The sequence below is a fragment of the Chiroxiphia lanceolata genome, chromosome Z (genome assembly GCF_009829145.1).
Source record: "Chiroxiphia lanceolata isolate bChiLan1 chromosome Z, bChiLan1.pri, whole genome shotgun sequence".
Taxonomy (NCBI): domain Eukaryota; kingdom Metazoa; phylum Chordata; class Aves; order Passeriformes; family Pipridae; genus Chiroxiphia; species Chiroxiphia lanceolata.
Window position 1 is genome coordinate 34,111,230 of NC_045671.1, and position 21,577 is coordinate 34,132,806.

Sequence of the window (21,577 nt, forward strand, 5' to 3'; positions counted from 1 at the left end):
GGGAGATTTAATGGGTTTTCTCTAATGTCTAAAAAAACAACCAAAATCTAACAAGGCAAAGCAAATAACAAATAGCTTCAACCAAAATGTAAACCTTGGTTTTGATGAAGCTGCACATTGTTGAGGTAAGTCTTAGTTTATCAGTATAACACTGATGTTTCAAAAATAGTTATGTGTAAGAGACTTATGACAACACAATGCTTTTGGGAGAGGTATCATTGAGCAAGTCTTAGGAAAAAGCCACAGTGGCCCAAAATATCTGAACTCATGCCTAGTTCAATTAAAACATACCCACATCTATCTGGACATCCTAAATCTGATGCTTCCCACGTATCTAAACCACACCCCAGATAATTGCATACCTTTAAGAAATAAAAAGAAATTTCTCAATAGCAGTTCTGGATTGCTGGTATAAAACAAAGGCAGAGACAAAAGCTTGAAAAGGGAGCAGGCATTGGAAAAAATCAGAACGAAAGGACTTTATATTTTGCCTTGAACACTTCTTATTGCCCTACCATTTTATTGTGCAGTATTTTTGTCTGTCATTTTCACGTTATTCATGTGAAAAGAGAGCACTAATGAGTTTCATTTTCTTCCTAGATTAGCAGCTATGGTTATCTGAGGTTCCAACACTCAGATGCACAATGACAATGCTGACCTAAATTCATGGAGACTTGGGTAGCTCATGTTTCCTAAAAACAAAGCCTGCAGCTGATGAATACACACCAGAGCAGATGCTGTACCAGATATCAAACCAGAGCTCCCACAGCTCACTCTGCTATTACTAAGCTTGAATCATAAACATCCTAAATACATTCACAACTGCAAGGGCCATCTTACACTGAACAGAAAGGAGTTGACACAGTCTGCATTCTCATTTGAAACAGAAAATTACAATATCCCCTAGCGACCTGCACTTTCAAAAAGCAATCATCTGCTTTAAAAGAAAAGAAAAGAAAACAAAACTCCAATAACAAAACAACTCAAAACCAACCAAAACATTAATAGTTTAAGTTATTAAATGACCTGAGTGTACTTTGCTGCTGCATGTAGCTGTTTAATTACTATACTGCAGTCAGTACCTGTTTAAATTATGTAATATTTAAGCGAAAAATAACCTTAGCCCTCAGCTTTGTCTGGTAAAAAACCCAAACAAACAACAAATCAAAATTAAACCAAACCAAAACCAAACAAAGAAAAACCCAAACAAACAAAAAAAGAAAAACAACCCACATAACTGCAGCAGGTTCTAAATCATAATTTACATACTCGGGGAAAAAAATTATTTTCTGAAGTGGGACCAGGATAACCCTAGTACTGGTAAAAGACCATAAAGAGCAATGGAAGGCTCCAAAGCCTCTGGGGACCAGCACACTTTTAAAGGGAGAAGACATAAGGATCCAACACAGTGCTGCTCTCTCTGAGGAAGAGAATAGGTTCAGATAATTGAGAAAAGAGCCCCAGGCTCTATTTTGACAAAAGCATCTAGGAGAGAAAGCTGTAGAAATTAAACCCAAGTTTAATTTCTCTGGGGACTCCCAATGAACTTGGAGCACTTGGTCACACGACTACTGAAACAGAACCTTTGACTCTGAGAGACGACATGTACTGGTGCATGTATAACCAGCATGGCCATGCAAAACCAGTCATACCCCCGTCGGTGCTTCAGTCTTTGCAGGTAGCACACCATTTGCAAACATTCTTCATATGGCGAGACCCATATATCAGATGACAAAATTATTCCCTATGTACTTATTGCCATAAATGTTTGTTTTATAAATAGATTGCGTCAGTTTTGAAAAGCCTTCCAAAGTTCACAGAAATTTGGGATTAAGATCCACAGGCTTTATGCAACTGATATCAAGGATCAGCTTTAATGAATTCTTTTTTTCCCAGCAATGAGTATTTTCATACCTGTTTAAAAATAAACCTGACTTAAAAATCTCAAACCTCAACAGCTTGTAGCTGTTCAAACATGTCAGTGCTTTGTTTCCCCATTCATTAGAGTGACCGGTTCCAGGATTACTACAATAGGATGAAACTGACGCAGCCATGGCATGACAAAAGTTACACTGTCCTCGAGCACATATATACTGTTATTTCAACAATTAAAAGCAAAGTTTTGTAACAAGAGACTTCCTCTACCCTACAAGGAAGTTCTGTTGACAGACGGGTTGGTAACTGTTAAAAGACATGCAAACACTATCAGCTGTATTTGCTCTAAATTAAATGCAGCTTTGAAGTAGTCCTGAAATATTAGGCCATTCCCCAGTTGAGGATTACTATGATTCAGGAACTTTCTGATGCTTTTAAGCATCTAGATTTTAAAAAGGTATGACACATTCCATTTTGTGAACCATGCTACTGCCTAAACATTGTTTTAATCACTAAGAAAGATTTCCTGGTTGTCCTTAGAAGACACTGAACCAGGAAAGGGGGGATTAAGCAATCAAAAAAGTATCAGACACTTAATTACTTTGATGCTTCATTCTGAAGAGCTCTGTTGAGATTATAGTTCATGAAAAGCATTGGGATCACCCTAACCCCACTGCACAATGCCTAATACTCAGTTTTAGTCTAACAAAACCCCAGTGTAGTGGCACTGAGCACCTCAGCAGTTACTGACAGTGATACAGGGCAGTAGCAGAACACAATTAGACAGTTTCTCCAGTCCAAGTAATATCCCTTTGCAAAGGGAAAAGGAGTCACTGCTGCTACTTAAATACAATGTTTAGGGCTTAAGATGATGTTTGCATGTAACAAACAGTCTGGAAGCAGTTATAACAGTAAACTCACCTAAAAGTCAAATACATGCAGAAAGCTTGCTCAGAAGCCTGATGCCAGCCTTCATAACCCTCATAATAACATTACACTAAGTATAAATCTTAATGACCATGTCTAATTGGCACACACATTCCTACGACATGCAAAACATTTAAAAGTCTCTTCAAGCAGCGTAATCTATCAATGAGTATTAATTCACACAAGCGAACTTCCTATGCCTTCCAGTACCTGATTCTTGCCATGTCAGGACTCACGGATCCTGACAAGGATCACTCTTTGGAAGAGCTTACAGGTAGGCCCTTAGACTATGAATGATTCATAAATGAAAGAAGCAATTTTATCAGTCACAGCACGTGATGGTTTCTCTATTATTTTCTCTGAACTATAGCTGAATCACAGTTCTAAACCTTTAAACTGAAACTTTGCTGAACAAAAGAAAAGGTAAGTAATTTTGTTGCAAACAATGCAACCTTGATAATTACATCCAAAGGTCAAAACATAATAGACCTTTGTAGCTCCTGATGGAGCATAGCTATGGGGCCAAGAGCTTTTGAGTATCATCCTAGCTGTGGGATATGACATCACTTTAAAAATCGAAGCTAAGGAGCAGATAATTCAGAGATTCCGTCTAAATAAATAACTACCAAGAACATCGGAGGCAACAAAGTTTTCTGATTTGTTATATGACTTTTACACAAGTATGTTCAGACAGCATGTACTTTCTCCTGATGGAAAAAATATGCAGAAGAAACAGGTTCCAAGTAGGGGGAAAGTAAGGGCAGAGTTATCTACTAAAGCAAGCGCATGCCAGTGGTAGATCGACCCTGGCACTCTAGGATGCAAATCTAACGTACCTGGGCTCCAGCACTGCAAACACGGCCGATGCCAAGGCCCTTTAACAGGGCAATCAAGCATTTGGCTCTTGGAACTGCCTGTTCCTTTGTTTCACAGTTCCCTGTTAACTTGAAACTTCCCCTGACCCAGTTAGCCAAAGCCCAAGGCACGGCTGGAATCCACTCGGGATGTGCCAACTTAAAGATTTCAGGAATTCTCTGTGCCAACAAAGGCAGCCCAAGCCCCCGACGGCGGGGGCGTGCGCTGGCCGGGGGATCCGGCCCCCCCCTACGCGGGGAAAAACCCGGGTAAACAAACACCCCGACTCGCCGGTGACATCTCTCCCACTTTCCACGTAGTATCGCACTCTCCCAGAAAGTACTTAACACGGAAAAAGTCACCGAGAGCCGCTTAATCCCGTTAGGGGAAAGCCGATCCGCGGCCCAAGCCCGGCTGTTTGCGCCGCCCAGGTGCGCGGCGAGAGCGGCGCCGGACCACGAGAGCCCCCTCGGGGTGGTGGGCGCAGCCCTCGCCTCAGCCCCCGCGGACGAAGGCGGCAAAGCACGCCCGAGGAGCTGAGGCGAGGGGAGATACAACCAAAAGCACACAAAGGAGCGGGAGGGAGAAGCTGTGCAGCTGTGCAGCCCGTGCCCGCAGCCCGGCCGCCGGGGAGGGGAGCGGAAGCAGTGGCGGCGAGGGCAAGGGGTGCCGAGGGGCACCGCACCTGCTCGGGCGGAGGGGAGGGGAGCGGTGCGGTGCACGGGGTCGGGGCGGGGATATCCCGCGGGGATACTCGCCTGCTCGCAGAGGGCGTCCGGCAGCGGGAGCAGAGGTCCCAGAGGCGGCCCGGCGCTGGGACTGCGGCTCACCCTGCCCTCCGCCCTGCCCCGCCGCCCCGGAGCGGGCAGCGACGGGGGCGCCGAGTCCGCGTGGGGGGCCGGGTATGGGGCCGGGGCCGCTGTGAGCGCTCCCGCCGAGTCGGGCGATTTCCTGCGGGGCACGGGCGAGGGCACCGGCCTCGCACCCAGGTGGGGAGGGGAAGGCAGGGATGGGGAGAGCAGGGCACGGCAGGGGAGGAGCGGCGGCAGCCGGACGGGGCGGGAAACGCGCTCCCTCCTTGGGCGGGGCCCCACCTGCGGCCGCCGCCACCCAGTGCCGGGGAACCTTCGCCCGGCTGCCCCCGGCCCACGCCCGCACACACCAACACCCGCGGCGGCGGCGAGGGAACAGGAAATACCGGTCGCAGCCCGGTGCTCCGCGCCGCTGAGTCACCGCGGCCAGCCTGCCCCGCCCCCCGGCGTTTCCCTGCCTGTCACGTTTCTCGGGAGGAGACCCCGGCTGTGCCCCCCGGGTCTGGTCTCCGGCTCTGCCCGAGGCGGTCCTGCGACGGGCCCGGGGCACAGAACCGACGTGCGGGCGGGCCTAGCGGAGCCCCGTCGCCGCTGCCGCCGGCGAGGTGCACCGTCACCCAGCCTAGAACCTGGATGTGTTTTCCGTTTACATCAGTGTTTTGTTTGGAACTTGGAATCACTGCCCATCTGAATCTTTCTAACGGGAAGATCTCTGAGACAGCCTTTAACGCCATGGTGCAGTGTTCCACACTGCCTCTCAATCTGTTTCTCCCTGCCCTTTTTATCAGAGAAGAGCTGCACGCCGTTTAAATGGTGTATTCGGCAGAGCTCTGTGTTCATATCATCACTCTCAGCTGAAACACCCAAGTTTAGCAGAAGGCAGAGCAGCTCCAGTTCCAGGCCGGAACACTTCGTGTTACTACAGTTCTATCAATATGTTCCTGAAACTGTAACATACCAAAAGGAACTGCACTTCAGGCTGGCATTCCACAGGTATCAGCTTTCCAGCATCAGTGCTGTCCTGCAGCTGAGATGAAAAAGACAAGACCAAACAGCCCTGGCAGGATTCTTTGGAGTCGTATTTCTTCTGCATTGTAAAGCACTAAAGTCACCAGGAATTCCTTATCTGCTCTCTTATCTGGCAGACAGTTAAACCCCTTGCAAGCCCCTCTAAAATTACACAGTGCAATCCCTGGCATCAGGCCTGTGAAACAGAATCTACTTACAAGTTTTCTGACTTGTTGTTAGTTGTGGGTGAGAAAGGGCAGATGATTTTTCAACAGATCCTAAATATTTTGGATTCCCACAGCATTTCTAATTCAGATAAATTTCTTCCTAATAAGTGTACTTAATGCAGTATGCCTCATACAGAAAGTTAGATAAAGAAGGCAAACAGTATTCGTCATGCAGCTTCTGGACTTCGGAAGGAGGCACTGAAAGAGCCTGTTTTATTGACAACAAATATGAAACTGCATTCAGACATTGTATGAAAAAAAGCCTGCTTGTAGATATAGTTAATAATTAACATGTATGTGCATAGAGCAGTCTTCAAGTGACTCTCTCAATCTAAAAGCCCCAAACACCAAAAATCACCTGGGGGGAGAGGGGCCAGAACACTAATTCAGGGCTAATTCATTAACTTGATGTTTTCAGTCAGTGACAGGCTCAGAGATGAGTACGTAATACAATATTGCATTCAGGCAGAATCTAGGCACAAGGAGTGGAAATTTAGTCTTACTTCCAGGTATGTGTCAGATCACTTGGTTTACACTGTGCTGGGTGTCTTGTTTCATTAATGAATGTTTAAAAACTTCATCTGTTAGTTCTCCAAATGTCTTCCTTTTTCTGAAGCTACCTTTGTAACAGTGGATGTTAGGTTAATGCTTCTAAAATCCTTGCTAAAAGGAGTAAGACTATTGTCACATTTAATATATTACTGATTTTTTTTTTTTAGTATAACAGTAGAGAACATTCATGGCTAGCAGAAGAGCCTACATCTGGAAAGTAACAATGCTTACAAAATTACTCACTGCAATTGAGTATTGATCACATTACTACCATGACACAAACAATTTCTAAATCAATTCAGCAAACTGGAGAGGGCAGCAACATTATATGGCTTGTTCTAAACATCTATTGTTTTCTTTTCTAAACTTGTCTGTCTTTCCTTAACCTGAACTCCAAAAAAAGTTTGTAATTAGTAACTGTGTAAAAACTTTAATTGTTCATAGCTCTGTTTATTCTACCCCCAGCAAAGCAGTCTCCAATGACCATCTCCCTCAGTATAGGTCATTAATCTTGTCTTTGTTCTACGACTGCCAACAGTACAATTTACATAAAAGACAATTTGGGATAGATATAACTCCAGTCGATTTCTTCTTACCTTTAAAGAGGAATTTAAAAAAAAACAACTAAACAGCAAGTCAATAGCAAAATGGACTGGAATGTTTGATTGGTTACAATTGTAAATAGTGGTGTGGAGTAAATTTAAAACACCATTCCCTAAGGGGCCAGGACATGAAGCAGCTTGCCCCTAGTCTCTCCTTGCCCTGCCAATGACATCAGCCCTTGGGCAAGGTTAATCTCTTCCTGATAGCCTTTGCTTCTGCCCCTCCCATACTTCCTTTTCTATTTTAAATGCTCTTCCAGGTATTTTGACAAGCCTCCGCCTTCCTTCCCAGGACTCCCACACATTACAGAGCTGGTTAGCACAATCACAGAGTTCAACCATTAACCAAAAGCTAAAAGAAATCAAACACAAAGATCCCTGCAACCCCCCTTTCTCTTATTCTGCTAACTCCTCTTCAGTACAGGTCTTTTTCCCATTTTTTGAAGCTGCCAAAAGACACTGGGAATTTTAAGGAAATAAGATGGAGTGATTCTATCACAAAGAACAGTCTCGCAGGGAAGAGGCAACATTTTCTTAAAAACTACCATAAGTGGAAAGGAATCAACAAACACCAGACAAACATTTAGGCACATAACTCCTGGCAACCAAATGTGGCGTTTCTCAACAAATACAGACTGTATGCAATTGCTGGAAGCTTGACTACATGAGTGAACTGAGACTTCCAAAGAATTCCTCGGCACAGAGGAAGCAATGAATTTTAGCAAGTCCAGACATGCTAGGTCTTGCAGAGAGCACGCCAAAAGCAGAGAAAAACAATAATCAGATTAGCTGTTGGTGAAAACTCTCATATAGCTAAAAGAACCCCAACACACTGCAGTTTCTGTGCTGAGCTTGTGCATCCAGTAAAGCTACAGATGCCAATAGTCATCTTTCCAGAGCAGTCTGTATGCTCTCCTTCACTGATGATGGGAAAAAGTAATGCCCATAACACAATGGTTGTTATTGATACTGTCTGTTCATGGTCTGTATGAAAAGATTTTCCTTCGGCTACTTCTTTTGTGAGAGGTGAGGCAAGAAACTATTAACATGATGTCAGGTGGGGAACCATACAACAATTTTCTTATTCTAGTAAGTTACAGAAGTAAAAAATAGTATGGAAGCATTATCTGTCTTGGGGCAATAGGCTAGGTCTGACATTATGATCAGAGATCATTCTGTGCCTCCACTGTCCAAGTGTGACAGTTCATGGGAGTCTTTGTCCTTACTTACAATTTGATGCAAGTATTAAAGCAAAAAATGAGTCACATCCTATGATTCATTTTATACACCGAGATAAAACTCATTCTAATGTGCTGACGATATTTATCTTCACCAGTTAAGATTAAATCCATTTGTTACCCAGATACCTAAAACCAGGAAATTGTTTGCATAAATAGCAGTAGTATTACAGATGAAGGGCAAGGCATGTCAACTGTGAAACCCGAAGTGCTCCTACAGAATCCACCCTGACAGGCCAAATTTGCACAGAACCTTTCCAGTGTTTTAAGAAAGAATTCAAACCAATATGCATGTCTGTGGTCTTTAGCCTTATCATTACATCCTCAGTTCACACCTTTACGTAATGAATTAAGGATTCTATGTGCAACTTTATTTTGGTAAAAACATTTGCATGAGATATAAGGGAATGGAGAATGAACCTCCAAATATAAATCAGAGGTACGTTGGTGATGATGTTGCACGCAAATTACTTAAGAAAATAATTTTTGGAAAAGTCAATTGGAAAAAATAATTACACAAGCTAATTAAATGTGAGCAGGCAAAGGAATAATCAGGAGGAAGTATCCTCAATTCAAATATCAAGTCATCAGCATCTACACAAATGTGTTTAAATGGCTATCTGAACTACCAGGAGATTGAGCTTAATCCTATAAAAGTAAACACATGAAATCCCCCATATTTCCCTATTTTCAGTGTTCTAAATTCAGAACAGCAAAAAATCTTCTGGTTTTACCTTTCCTTTGCTTTTTTTTTAAAAAGACCATCTTTTACTCTTCTACTTATGAGAGCTGAGTCATTGTATTTACCTCATCCAGTAAAGCTGAAATTTGCTTTGACTGAAAAACATGCAAACAGCATGCACAATTAACCAAGAGCTACTTCCAGTGAAATCGTGCTCTATTTAGCAGTGGGAAATAGCAGGTAACAATGCTTATGCTCTAAAGGCAAATAATGGGCGACAGTACTTTATAGCTATTGCTTTTCAGTGACAAAATCAATCCTACCTGTTAAAGCTAGCCAGAGAATCATTCAAAACTAACCACAGCATCAGAGGAACCAAAAGAAAACAGCTTGCACTGAACATCTTCTCATACAATTTACCTGAATACGGTGCAATTGTTTCCTAATGCATCAGTCAACACTTTGTCCTTCCATTTTATAGGCAATTAAAACACAGAAGTGGTAATAATATAATAGTGCAAATGATGAAGTGTTCTTGCAGTTTATGATTTCTTTTGAATGTTTTTGTTTTAAGATCTGGAGTATATGATTTATTTCCTTCACATTTTTAACAGACTGATGAAGACAGCTTCATCAGCCTAAGTACCATATTCGGTTCTAAGAAATTTCTGCCTCAGCACAGTGCCAAGGGGAGCCTTGTATCATGGTGATAAAAAGATAACCTAAGACCACTTACTAAAGAAATGCAACAGAACAAAATTATCTCAAATTTTTGCTACCATGATCTTAATTTTGCTCAACTAAAAAAAATGGTATGCATTTTTACTCTTTGAAGAACATAAAGGTAGAGAAACAGAAATGCACAGTAACAGAATGAAACATTTGCAGATATATTGCTGCCCATATATCACATACTGGCCTTTCCAGTTCCATAAGATGCATTCAGCCACACAGACCTCTAAGTAATTTAAAGGTTAGCTCAAAACAAAAAAAATCCTAATATGAAACAAAGTAGAATTTAGAATTTGGAGAAAATAGCAAGTTCTGCAATACTAAGAGAAAAAAATGTCATTACATGAATTATGACATGTTCAATTTGACTGTGATGTGTTACTTGAAATAGCCACAAACTTTAATGCAATGCATTCACAGTACCACAACTTATGCCAATGCAACTTACAGGCATTTCTTGGTTTTGGTGAATGTCTCACCAAAAGAAGTTTAGTGTTTGTGCGCTGGTTGGAAGTCACCAGGTGGGTCAGTCCGTATATCCAAACAAGACTACAGATAATAAGAATTTATGACTTACTTCTGCAAAGAGAAAGCAAGGAATGAAGTGACAAGGAAGGGTGACCTCAACCACCTGTACTACATGGACACATATTCAAACAGCAGCACAGAAACTGAAAGACTGAACACTAGATGAAAAATATATTATTTTCATTTTTGTTGCACAACATACTGATGCCAAAAAACCCAACAAAATTAAGCTCAGGTACTTCAGAAACCAAGAAAGGGCTTTGCTTGATGTTAAAGTCTTTAAACTTCCATGAGGTAGAATGTCATCAAGTATCTTCTTTCCCAGAATATATTAAACAGGATAAATCCAATTTAGTTTTTAATGCTGTTGAAAATTCTTTTGATAGTAGTTCATGAAGGGATACTCTGTCATGAGAATACACCCAATTCCGTCCAGTCCAGTCATAGCGCTTGGGCCCACTAGAAAAAAACAAAACCAAAAACATCATACACTGTGTAAATACAGATTATTCAAGAAGACCTGCTGGAAATCTGTATTTATAATGTATGCCAGAGGATGCCCGGGAAAAGGAACAGACAGTATTGGGAATGACTGGTGGACAGTCTGGGGAAGTGAAGCAGAAAATGCCAGGTATGTCAGGAACTACTGAGCCATCAAACAGATATATGTGAAAGGTGACAAGATACATCAGTCACTCCCAGTTGAGACAACCTCTTTCCTTTCTTGCTTTTGGCACTGATTTCCCCACGATTTCTTCCTTTACCCCTTCTTCCCTCATTCAAATGATTTTCTTGCACACAAATATCACAAGGGATATTCATAATGCTGAATTAATGCCACTGATTAGTTTCTGCTCCAGTGACATGCAGATATCCTAACCACAGCAGAACAAAGATCACCATTTTCACTTTCTTTTTAGATGTAACAAAATAATTTACCAGCTGAAAGCAAATATATTGGCATATGGTAGACTTGTACCTAAAATGCTATTTTCTTCTGTTCTATCATACTGTTGCTGGCTTGATTTTTTCAGGCCTACATTAAGTATCAAGAAAGAAACTTGAACAGCTGCATTCCATTCCAGTCCTTTCTGTCCACCCAGTTCTCTACATGTGAAATAGGACAATGACTGAAAGGTACTCACTACTGTCAATGTCAACAAAACCAAGAAAATAGAAATGAAAGGTTCATCTGGAATAAACCAGATGATAAACATATCTTGTACAATAATATGTCCTGGAGCTCAGACAGTCAACATACAAGGTCTGGCAGAAAACAGACTATCCTATATATATATATGAGAACAACCTGCAGATTCTCTACAAACATAAACGCTAATCTGAACCTCAATATTCTGAATTACTCCCAAGAGCCAAATGAAGAACTTTCCAACCACCAATCACAGTATGAGAAGTCATAAACACAAGCACAAATCGAAATCACTTTCACTGAAATCTCCCTGGCTGTATCAGAACTGGTAACTGTTTGGAATCAAGATTATGTGCTCCAGTTACTTTACCATGCATTTCTCATTTCTTAGCCTTTGTGGTACAAGCGTATATTTATACTGTCCTGCACCTAGAGAATGACGGAATGGGATCCAGTTATCCATGAAACTCAGCCTAAGACAGACCATTTAATCAATAACAAAGAAATATGTGCGTTATCTGAAATGGTTTTAAATGTTATGCAGTAAATATTGGTGATACTGGTAGCATATGAAACACCTCCATAGTTCTCTGGACCTCCAAAATGCTGTACAAATGTGACTTTTAAATTTAAAATTAATAATTTAAGCAAAGATCCTGTGAACTCTATAAAATGCCTACTAAATTAAATACAGACTTAAATGTATTTCTTATGGAAAATCTGCATACACTTTTAAACAGTAAGAGAGAAGGATTAAAATATCACATTAAGGTGATATTATGTAAGTTTGAAAAGTCTTTTCAGTCAAAGGAGCTACATGAAATTACTGCAATCACACTGCTGGCAGGTTGCACACATCCCCTCACAGCTCTTATTTGTAATTGTCAACTAAGTAAACTTTTTACTTTGATGTGTAGATGCACAATACCAAACAGAAGGTTAAAAAAAAATTCCAAGAAAACATCTCTTACACATCTTAAGAATTTGTCTCCCTTGGGATATGTTCTTAAAGACTCAAGATCAACATTTACTGTACAAATGCCCCAAAACCTTCAATGCAAGGGATTACTGACAGCAACATTTGCTTCTTTCACTTCCCAGCATATTGCAGCTGGGAAGATGTCAGTCCAGATCATATAGTATTTGTTGGAGTTGCCTTTCAGAAGTGAGGAAGTAAGTGAACATATAGCATCATATTTCAGGAAATACCACTGTTTACCATAATATCAGCTAACAGAGTACAAAACTTAATGTTTGTAGGTGAATAATTTTTCATCATGGTGAAAAATACCATCAAAGACTTTTCAAGTAGGTCTCTTGTGTATTTTTATTCACTACTGGAGCAATCAAAACAAACAAAACCATACACACAGAACGAAAACTCCCAAACCCCACAACAAACAAACAGAAAAACAAACAAACAAAAAAAAAAGGAAAAGTTTTTCACAAACTCCATATTCCATATGCTGGAGCACATCAGTATTAGATCAACTAGAGCTGGCTCCAAACAGACAGAAATTATCTGAATTTCGTTTTTCATAAATACTGAAACCTTTTTGTTAGTGACACAAAAATCTTATAAACTGCTTCCTTCACCAGTAACACTGACCAACTCCCTCAGTTCTTTTCCAGGGATAGTGGAAAAGAATAAAAACTTGGGGGGGGAAGTGGACAACACAGCTACAATGTTTTCTCACTTATCTGGTTGCCCTCCAGGCTGAAACCAATCAGAAAACCTGGAACGGATCAAAGCACAGTGTTAGAGAAGGCAGAGGAAGCAGCTAGCTAGGGCTCCCTTGAAGTGCAGATGCTTGACAAAAACAAACAGTGTGAGCACAAACATACAAAGCAGGAAATCCCTCAAGCTTAAAAGGGAAGGAGCCACCCCGTTTAAATACAAAGAGATGTTTAGATCATAACATCATCATCAGTCTTTTTCCAACAGAAGCTTTGTTTGTTTGAGTTTTTTTAATCATTGCTGTGTATTTTTTCTGTAAGTAGGCTATAGTCCTGTAGACAGTGGTTTAGGACCGGAACAGTCTATGAAAATTCTGCATTACACATTTCCTGCATTAATTTAGGCATGTCAGTGTACTGCAGTGCACCCCAAACCTCTACAGCAAATCACAACTGAACATCTAGATTATATCATGTTTTGAGAATATACAGAGCTAAAGGGTTACTTATGAAAAGGATATGACATGATCCATGCCATGCTATAAAAACAAGGAAGTACATTTCCACTCAGTCTGCAGACATTATGTTCATAACTAGCACATAACTTACCTAGTGGGTGAGGACAGCCAAATCTGACGGTTTGGTGTTTGCTTATTGATAACATATGTTCCCATGTCGCCACCTAATTTAACTGTTAGTACTCCACTCTTAAAAGATAAAGAAAAGTGAGAAATAAATATTTCCATTCTGTTAATTTGAGAACAATTACTTCATCTGCAGTGGCAGAAATTTAACATATCTGTATCACATTCTCAACTATTTCCTAAACAATAATAGCTTGGAAAAATGATCATTAGGTATTCATAACTTGTCTTAATACCTAGCGCAAGCTGCATATCTTTGAGTCTGATCTATATTTTAAACTGTCTGGTCAGTTTGATTTTAGTTTGTACCATTCACAATGGCACTACTTAAATGACACTCTTGGGCTTTGACTTGGCATCTTGAAAGGACCATTAGTTCATTCTGCAACAATTAAAACATCATCCAATAACAACTTTTTTCTATTCATGAACAATGCAGAACTGGTGTGGTTACAAGCCAGGAAGCTCTATGTGTCATTGCAGGATTTCAGAGCCATGTAATTTTACCTTACTTTTCTTAAGTAACTGTAACAGTTTTGCAGGGAATAAACACAATTTTTTCTCAGTAATTCTGATTCATACCTCAAAAATGTTCCAGTTCTAAACTCCATGAGGTCTTCCGGTTTTGTTTTAGTTATTCCACCTTTAGACCATTATCCTAGTGAGCATTTCTTTTCTCTTCCTTGCTCACATTTCTTACTGACAACATTGATTCACATTTCTCCTAACTGAGAAAAATATTTTCTGTTCCAACTTTAAAAGTAAAAAAACAACACTACTTGGACTAGGGTTAATTTACAGATGATCTGAATTATGCTAGTTAAAAAGGGAAACATTTCTACAGAATGGAGTGTGATGATTCAGATAATAGCCTAGTCATATTTAATTTGCAGTGTCTAAAATGCTTCAGGCCCTATAGCACAATAAAGCTTCTTTAAGGGAATCATGCTTTTTATGCTTTAGTAAAAAGATACTGCTAGAGCTACGGTCAACTGCTAGGACTATTTGCTATGTGTAAGTACTTACTATGGGGGAAAAAATATTTTCATATAAGAGTATCGACTGCCTGCTACTCTGTAGCACAGGCAGCAGCTCAAAGTTTCCTTCTCCCACAAAGTAACTCAGTGTTACTGGTTTCTAACTTATCTCAAGGATCACCAGCCACAAAACAATACTCTCGGAATCTGAGAACAGGCTGCTTCTGTGCTTGTTAAGCGATTCATGGCTGTGATCAGTACAACAAAAATAAAAGGCTCTCCTGGTTCATACTGCCATCAGGTTGTCCTTCCAGTTGATTTATTGGATATCATTGGATATCGGTATTCTGCAGAGAAGGATGCAAACAAGCTACTTCTTTGGCTGTCAGAATTTAAACTTTTCCATATCTCAGTGGTCTCAGAGTTGTAGAGATACAGCACAATAAGAGGAGGATGGGGGATTAAGCCTGAGTAGCAATATACAAGTTTCACTATTCTTCTATGTGTTCTTTAGTGCCATATTAAGTATTCAGCATGATAGTATCCTTTATGCTACAGAAACACTCTAATTAAATAGGTTTTCAAAGAGTTAACTAAAATTTATACTATTGACTACATGGTGTGTCAGCTCTTAGAGAGTACTGTTGCTCTATCATTGCAAAATAAACAAAGGTTAACTTCTATTGTTGTGTTGAAAACATTTTCCCATACATTTTTCAATACTTCTGAAATACTAGAAAATACAATTTGAATTTTTAATAACTTAAATGGCAAGATACTTTTACCATATGTTAAGAAATATTGCTGTATGTGTTTTGTACTACTGAATGAATGTTCTTGGTAACAAGAATATTCTTTGAAAGAGATTTTTTCCCCCTGGACATGAAGAAATCAAGTTCACCATAATGGACAGGCACAACAGACCTTTATCACGATTGCCACCTTGTGGCTTCCTGTAGCAACAGTCTTGTTTGTTTGGAATTACAAGCTGGGACCACTTAAAACTTCTGCTCTTAACAGAAACGACAGCACATTAATTGTCATCATACAGTCTATGCAACAAAGAACCACTGGTAAAAATTACCATGTAAAAATATTACCTTTTTAACCTCACAATGAGTCAATGTCAAACAAAATCCACCATACAGTGGATGAAGAAAAAAATTATTACATAAAGTGACTCATCACCTTCACTTTAATGAGGTGTCTATTAAATGGGCAAATTTTAATCTTTTTACTAATTTTTGTCCTAAGCTCTTTACATCATGCTGATAGGTGCTGATATCCTAAAACATACTGAAGAGTAGTGGTTAAAAAATGCTTTTTACCAGAAAAGCAATTAGCTGTAACATTAGCTACATACTTAAAGCAACAAACAGTATTTGCTAAACAGAATGCTACTAACAATATGTTATTTTATATCCTAGTTATCAGAAACAAAAAAAGAATATTACGATGACAAAGCTACATAGGAGCAAGTCCAAAATTATTTGGTTTCCTATTTTGCACAGTGCAATCCAAACCATCTGCTTCAATGACCTTGAGCATAAGACTTTAACTGACAGGGCCAGTAGAAAGCCATCTCCTTGTGGTAAGACATAAAGAGGGAGCAGTAGTTATGTGACCTCAAAAAAATGTAGTAATCAAAGACGTGTGTTACAGACAGCAGTGTAGTGACTTCTCCAAGTCATGTTGACGGCTGTAACACACAAACACAAACCACTTCAGGAACTGAACTTTTATAAAAAGCTAAAAAATTCCCTATACAAATAAAATAGACATTTCTAATCTGAGTCCATCATTTCTGTAAAAGAATTTGGGTGGCTGACCTACCGAAGTCTCCAGTTATCAGAACAGCAGCCACCCAATGTCTCCTGTGACAGCAGCCTTCTCCCCATGTACGCTCTGGTCTCTCTTCTGCAACCACTTACCCCAACACTGCATTATCTTGTTGCTTCTCTCCACCATAGGCTGTCATCAGTAAAGCTAAGACAAACATACTCTATTTGGTCAAGACAAATGCTACTTCTCAGTATTCGGGGCAATCAAAGAAATTGCTCTAACAGTTACACATTATGTAAATGTACTATGCCATGTAGGCTTGTCCTAGTATTTGCCAGAAGGGAACTGATTGCTGTGTCAGATGTCTATGCCTGTTTAGAAAAATTTATAGTCTACTGTCTATAGAAATTAGAAACCAGTTTCCACCTCCTCTTGTGTTCACTTATTCTATATTATGCCTTTCCCTATACGTGAAACATTTTAAATCCTCAAATCATACAACAGTACGTGTTGCTTTTTACCAGAATTGTTGCCCCAGTCAGTAAAAGGAGCCATATTTTAACAATCAAGCTGTAAATACTAATTGTATTTTAAGTGTCAGCACTAAGGTGACTAATCTAAATCTAATCTCTTTCTAATAAAAAAACCCAACAAAAATCAACCAACAACAATTACAGTGGCAATATAATGTTTAAAACATACCCCTAAAGAGACATCATAATCTTCTGGAGTAAAAGGCTTATCTGTCAGGTCTTCAAAGAAATCTGCTAAGGAGTCCAGTGTTTCTTCAGCCAGTTTTTCATAAGTGGTCTCATCTAAAGAGCTACAAATGACATAGAAGCCAGTAATTAGGAGGAAAAGCATAGAAGACACCATTTTCCCTTTAAGAAAAACATACCGAGACCATGACCTTCAATGAAACAGTAACCATGAAATGATTGTATAAAACAAGTGGTAATTTTTCTTAAGGTGATGTAGATAACAATGCACCTTATAACTGGTGGTGGAATTTTGAAAGTTTTTCCTTTTCACTGAGGAAAATATACTTCTTTCCTCAGATATACTAATCCCTGTTTTAGTAAGGTGAGACAGATTTCCAAGAAAGGCATTTTCATAAATGGACCTTGTGCAAGGATTACTTAGTTTTGAACTCTACAAACAGAGACAAAACCACCTCCTGCTTAGAAATATGTCATTTGGCTCTACAAAACTTGCTGAAGCTATAAGCAGTTAAGAAACATCAATATCACATGCCATGTTTATGTACAGCACTTGCCTTCTCAACTGGAATCACCAACACAGCCTAGTAATTAGATGCTATTTAAAGTGTGCTTCTGAACTAATACATACAATTAAAGTCTTCTCCAGAGAGTCTCAAGGCATCCTTGTAGCCATTATGTAAAGTGTATGTAAGCACCTGTGAGACTGCTTCTGTCATCCTCTTTAGTTGAAAAAGGTCTAGATCAGTTTAATTAACCAAGTGTAATTAAATCACATAAGTTTTTCCATTTGTATTATTGTCAACTTTTAAACAAGTGTGTAGGTGGGTATCTCTACCAACAGACAATTCAGTAAAATAATCTCAGCTCTTGCTAATGGGTATGGCAATACAACAGTTATATGGACTGAGTATCTAATATATATCAGTTGATAATACAGAACATCGTTTTCTAAAAAAGCGTCTTGTGAGCCAGTTACTGAAATATACTCTGCCACTTATGTGAGAGACACCACAAAAACGCCTTGCGACATGGACAGTGGAAAGCCTTAGGATCAGGCAAGATTCATGTACTGGTTCAAGATGCAGTTCAGGCACTTAATGGCAAGAGCCACTTCAGGCACCCACACAATCCTTCATTGCGTCTCCAGCTGCTGCATTAGAAGGGGAGAAGCCTTTGACAGATGCTGTGTCACACCCTCTCAGTATCAGAAGAAACTTCATATCCCCTGACATACATGAAATTGTGCTAGACACCCACGTTTAGGTACATGAATTATTTCCTAAGTGACTTCCTAAATTCACACAAAATGCTTTTAGGTAAAACTGTAGTTGTCCTTTAAATCACATCAGCATTAGTCTGGTAGTCTTAACATGTATATAAGTAATTTTAAAATACATAACTTTTATTTTCATATGAGTATCTCAGAATACATTTTACCTTGTGTCACTCAGAGTTCCTGAACTTCTCAAATTCATGAACCAAACAGTCCTGCTCTTCACATCTGAAGAATACTGTAATTGCTGTTGAAAGTAAGCAAAAGTAAAATGCAATTAGAAGTTAAAACATGAAGAATTAGAAATTATGTATTTATCACATAAATTAAATAGATCCTTGAAGTCTTTTCCATCCTCAAGTAAAATGTTCATATTCTATATCACAGAGCTAATATGGAAAGAACTGTGCAGCTTTAGTCCTTGGGTGACTGAAGTAATCTAGGACGCTCTTGTCTTTCTCATACAACCTAATGAAAAAACCCCATCCTTTGACTCATAGCAAAGTGAACTAGGAAAGAGAACTGCTTTCTTTTCTATTGGTCTACCACAGAAATACTGAATAACTTCAGACAACTGGCTTAGGCCCAGATTTTCACAAGCATCCACCACTCAAACACTGCAATATCAACAACTTGTGTCCCTCTGTTGAAAGCTACGAACATATTAAACTGATATAAATAGAGACACTGAATACTTATGTACAAAAGAGCCAAAACTACTTCACATTTCAGAGCTCTCTGTAAAACAAGCAGTTTAGCTTCTAATTTCTCTTGGTATGGGGAAAAAAAAAGTACTTTAAAAACCAAAGCAAAGTTACGGAAAAGCTGTATCAACGTACTAGCAACATCAGACAAGACAGCAAAATGGGGATGCAATATATGGATAATGATAAAGCTGATCCCCAGACTAGACATACTAGCAGAAGCACTTATTCTATCCACCAAGAAAGAAAGATAGCACACTTGCCATTTTCTTCTTAACCAGAGCCGACCATTTGAATAAATGGTAAAAGAGCATTATTGATTGCTTTTTGTGTAGTTGTGCAAGGTTGTGAAAACTAACAGACTAAGCTGAAAAGCAAGTGACATTTGAAAAGGAACTATGACAGCCCCTCTTCAAGCACAGGAGAGCAAAACACAGACCCATCTCTCTCTATGGGGTTTGACACCTATCTGCAGGCACTACAGATGAACTGTCTGTTATCCAAAACCATGACACAGAAAGGACGGAGAACAGCGTCACAACGCTACAGGTCGACAAAATACACGGCGGTGCCTACGTTTCTGACTGTACCCTTCAGCTACAAGCCCAGGAATATGTTCAGGTTCTGTCCAGGCTGAGCGGCTCTACCTCCATCAGTGTGTGTTGTCACCCTCGGTTCGTGGCTGGGGGCTGCCAGCCGCGGTGCCGGCTCATAGCCAGCATGGCCTCCCGCGCACGCCCCGTGGCGGTCGGGGCGGACAGCGCGTCTGCTGCGACTGGCAAGGGGCTGCAGGGCAGTGCAACAGCTCCCGGGCTGACAGGTCCTGGGGGACGGACGGCACGAGAAAGGGACAAGAAAAGAGGGAAGGAGAGAGGGAGGGAGAGAGGACGCGCCGCCCTGCCGGTCGGCCGCGGGAGGCCCTGCGCAGCCGCGAGCTCACACCAACCTGCTCAGAGTCGGCGGCCAGACCGGGAATCGCCGCCAGACTCCCTCTGCTCCCTGTCCCGTGCCCTAGCGAGAGCTCGGCCGCGGCCGCCCCGCCCGCCCCCGCAGGCCGCGCCTCGCCCCCTCCCGCTCGCCCGCCTGCCCGCCCCTGTCTCACCGTGCGGCCGCCACCGGCGGCGGCCGTGCCCACCCTCGGGGCGCCCCCGGTGCCGCCGCTCCCCCACGCCGCCGCCCGTCCCGCGGCGCGAACCGCGCCCGCCGCCCCCGCCCGCCACATAGCGCCAGTGTCGCTGCGGAAGCGGCCGGGGCGGGGCCGGGGCGGGGCCGGGGCGGGGCCGGGGCGGGGCCGGGGCGGGGCCGGGGCGGGGCCGGGGCGGGGCCGGGGCGGGGCCGGGGCGGGGCCGGGGCGGGGCCGGGGCGGGGCCGGGGCGGGGCCGGGGCGGGGCCGGGGCGGGGCCGGGGCGGGGCCGGGGCGGGGCCGGGGGCCGGGGCGCGCGGGCACTGCCGCCCCCCGGCGGCGGCGCGCGGAGCAGCGCGGGGATGGGCCTGGTAGCGCCCTGCTCTGCCGTGTGGGAAAGGGGGAAGTGGAAGGCGTGGGATTCCTTCGCAGTCCCTGCTGGCTCCAGCCTCAGTACCCCCAGGATTAATTACATCCGATTGTTGTGCTATCGAGACAACACAGCCGTATCGGAGCCGAGCGCGGCCCGTCGCTAGGCGAGGCTTTCGCAGGCGGCGGCGCTTTCCTCTCCCGCCTTTCTCCGGTGCCCTTCCCTCGGCACTGGCACGGCGCGGCAAGGCTGTCCCTAGGAAACAGGTGCTGGGCCCTGGTGTGCTGCTCAGACCTCTTTGCGTGCTTAGGAGAACTCGGGGATCCCGAATATGACCGGTGTCACAGACACAAGGAGCTGCGACGGTCACTTGTTAACACGACTGCACCAGCTGTGCCCTTGCACCTCGGCTGCTGTTCTCGCAGCAGGGAATAATTGCTCGTGGGCAAATTCATGCTGGTGCCTGCTCTGGCAGAGCAATCGTGCTGGGTAGGTTTACAAGGAGCTGGAGCCTGGGAAGAATAGCAATTAGAAACCACACTACACACCAGGCACTCACTAGGGGACCTGTTCTAGGATGATTTCCTGTGATTGAGAGTATCCTGATCAATTACATCCTGTAGGTAAAATGTTACCCTGAGCTAGTGTAGTGGGTTGACCCTGACTGGACCCCAGGTACTCACTACAGCCACTCTCTCACTCCCCTCTGCAACTGGACAGAGGAGAGTAAAAAAAAAAAAAACCAGCAAAGGGTTCATGAGTTGAGATAGGAGCTGGGAGAGGTCACTTACTGATCACCATCACGAGCAAAACAGACAGAAAGTGGGGATATTAACTGAATTTATTACTAACAGGGTCAGATTAATAGAGTGAGAAGTAAAATATTCTTAAAAACATCTTTGCCCACCCCTCCTTCCTTCCGTGTTCTCCCTCCTCCCCCCTAGTGGTGCAGGGGAACAGGGAATGGGGGTTCCCATCAGTTGCTGCTTCTGCCGCTGCTCAGGGAGAGGAGTCCTTGGGGTTCCTCCCATGGGAGATAGTTCTTCACGAACCTCTCTGGCATGAGTTCATCCCACAGGCAAAGGTTCTTCACGAAACTGCTGTCCCATGGGTCACT

The 21,577-nt window shown here is 42.1% G+C and overlaps 1 protein-coding gene across 1 annotated transcript; it reads right to left on the reverse strand.

Annotated features, from left to right (window-relative positions):
• Window positions 1-6,388: 6,388 nt before the first annotated feature.
• FXN (frataxin) lies at window positions 6,389-20,189 on the reverse strand. The gene is made up of 5 exons (XM_032674603.1): window positions 20,070-20,189; window positions 18,428-18,510; window positions 16,971-17,091; window positions 13,475-13,572; window positions 6,389-10,497 (listed from the first exon to the last, which is right to left on the reverse strand). Exons 1-5 carry the CDS (start codon window positions 20,187-20,189, stop codon window positions 10,344-10,346), a joined length of 576 nt encoding a protein of 191 aa, XP_032530494.1. The 3' UTR covers window positions 6,389-10,343.
• Window positions 20,190-21,577: the final 1,388 nt, after the last annotated feature.

What these genes read in the sequence shown, in the direction of transcription:
- FXN (XM_032674603.1), bottom strand. Translation starts at nt 20,189, where the DNA reads ATGTGGCGGGCGGGGGCGGCGGGCGCGGTTCGCGCCGCGGGACGGGCG. An exon ending in GGAACTCTGAGTGACACAAG is followed by an intron (nt 17,092 to 18,427) that starts GTAAAATGTATT and finishes TGTCATTTGTAG; the next exon opens with CTCTTTAGATGAGACCACTT. An exon ending in ATTATGATGTCTCTTTAGGG is followed by an intron (nt 13,573 to 16,970) that starts GTATGTTTTAAA and finishes TTATCTTTTAAG; the next exon opens with AGTGGAGTACTAACAGTTAA.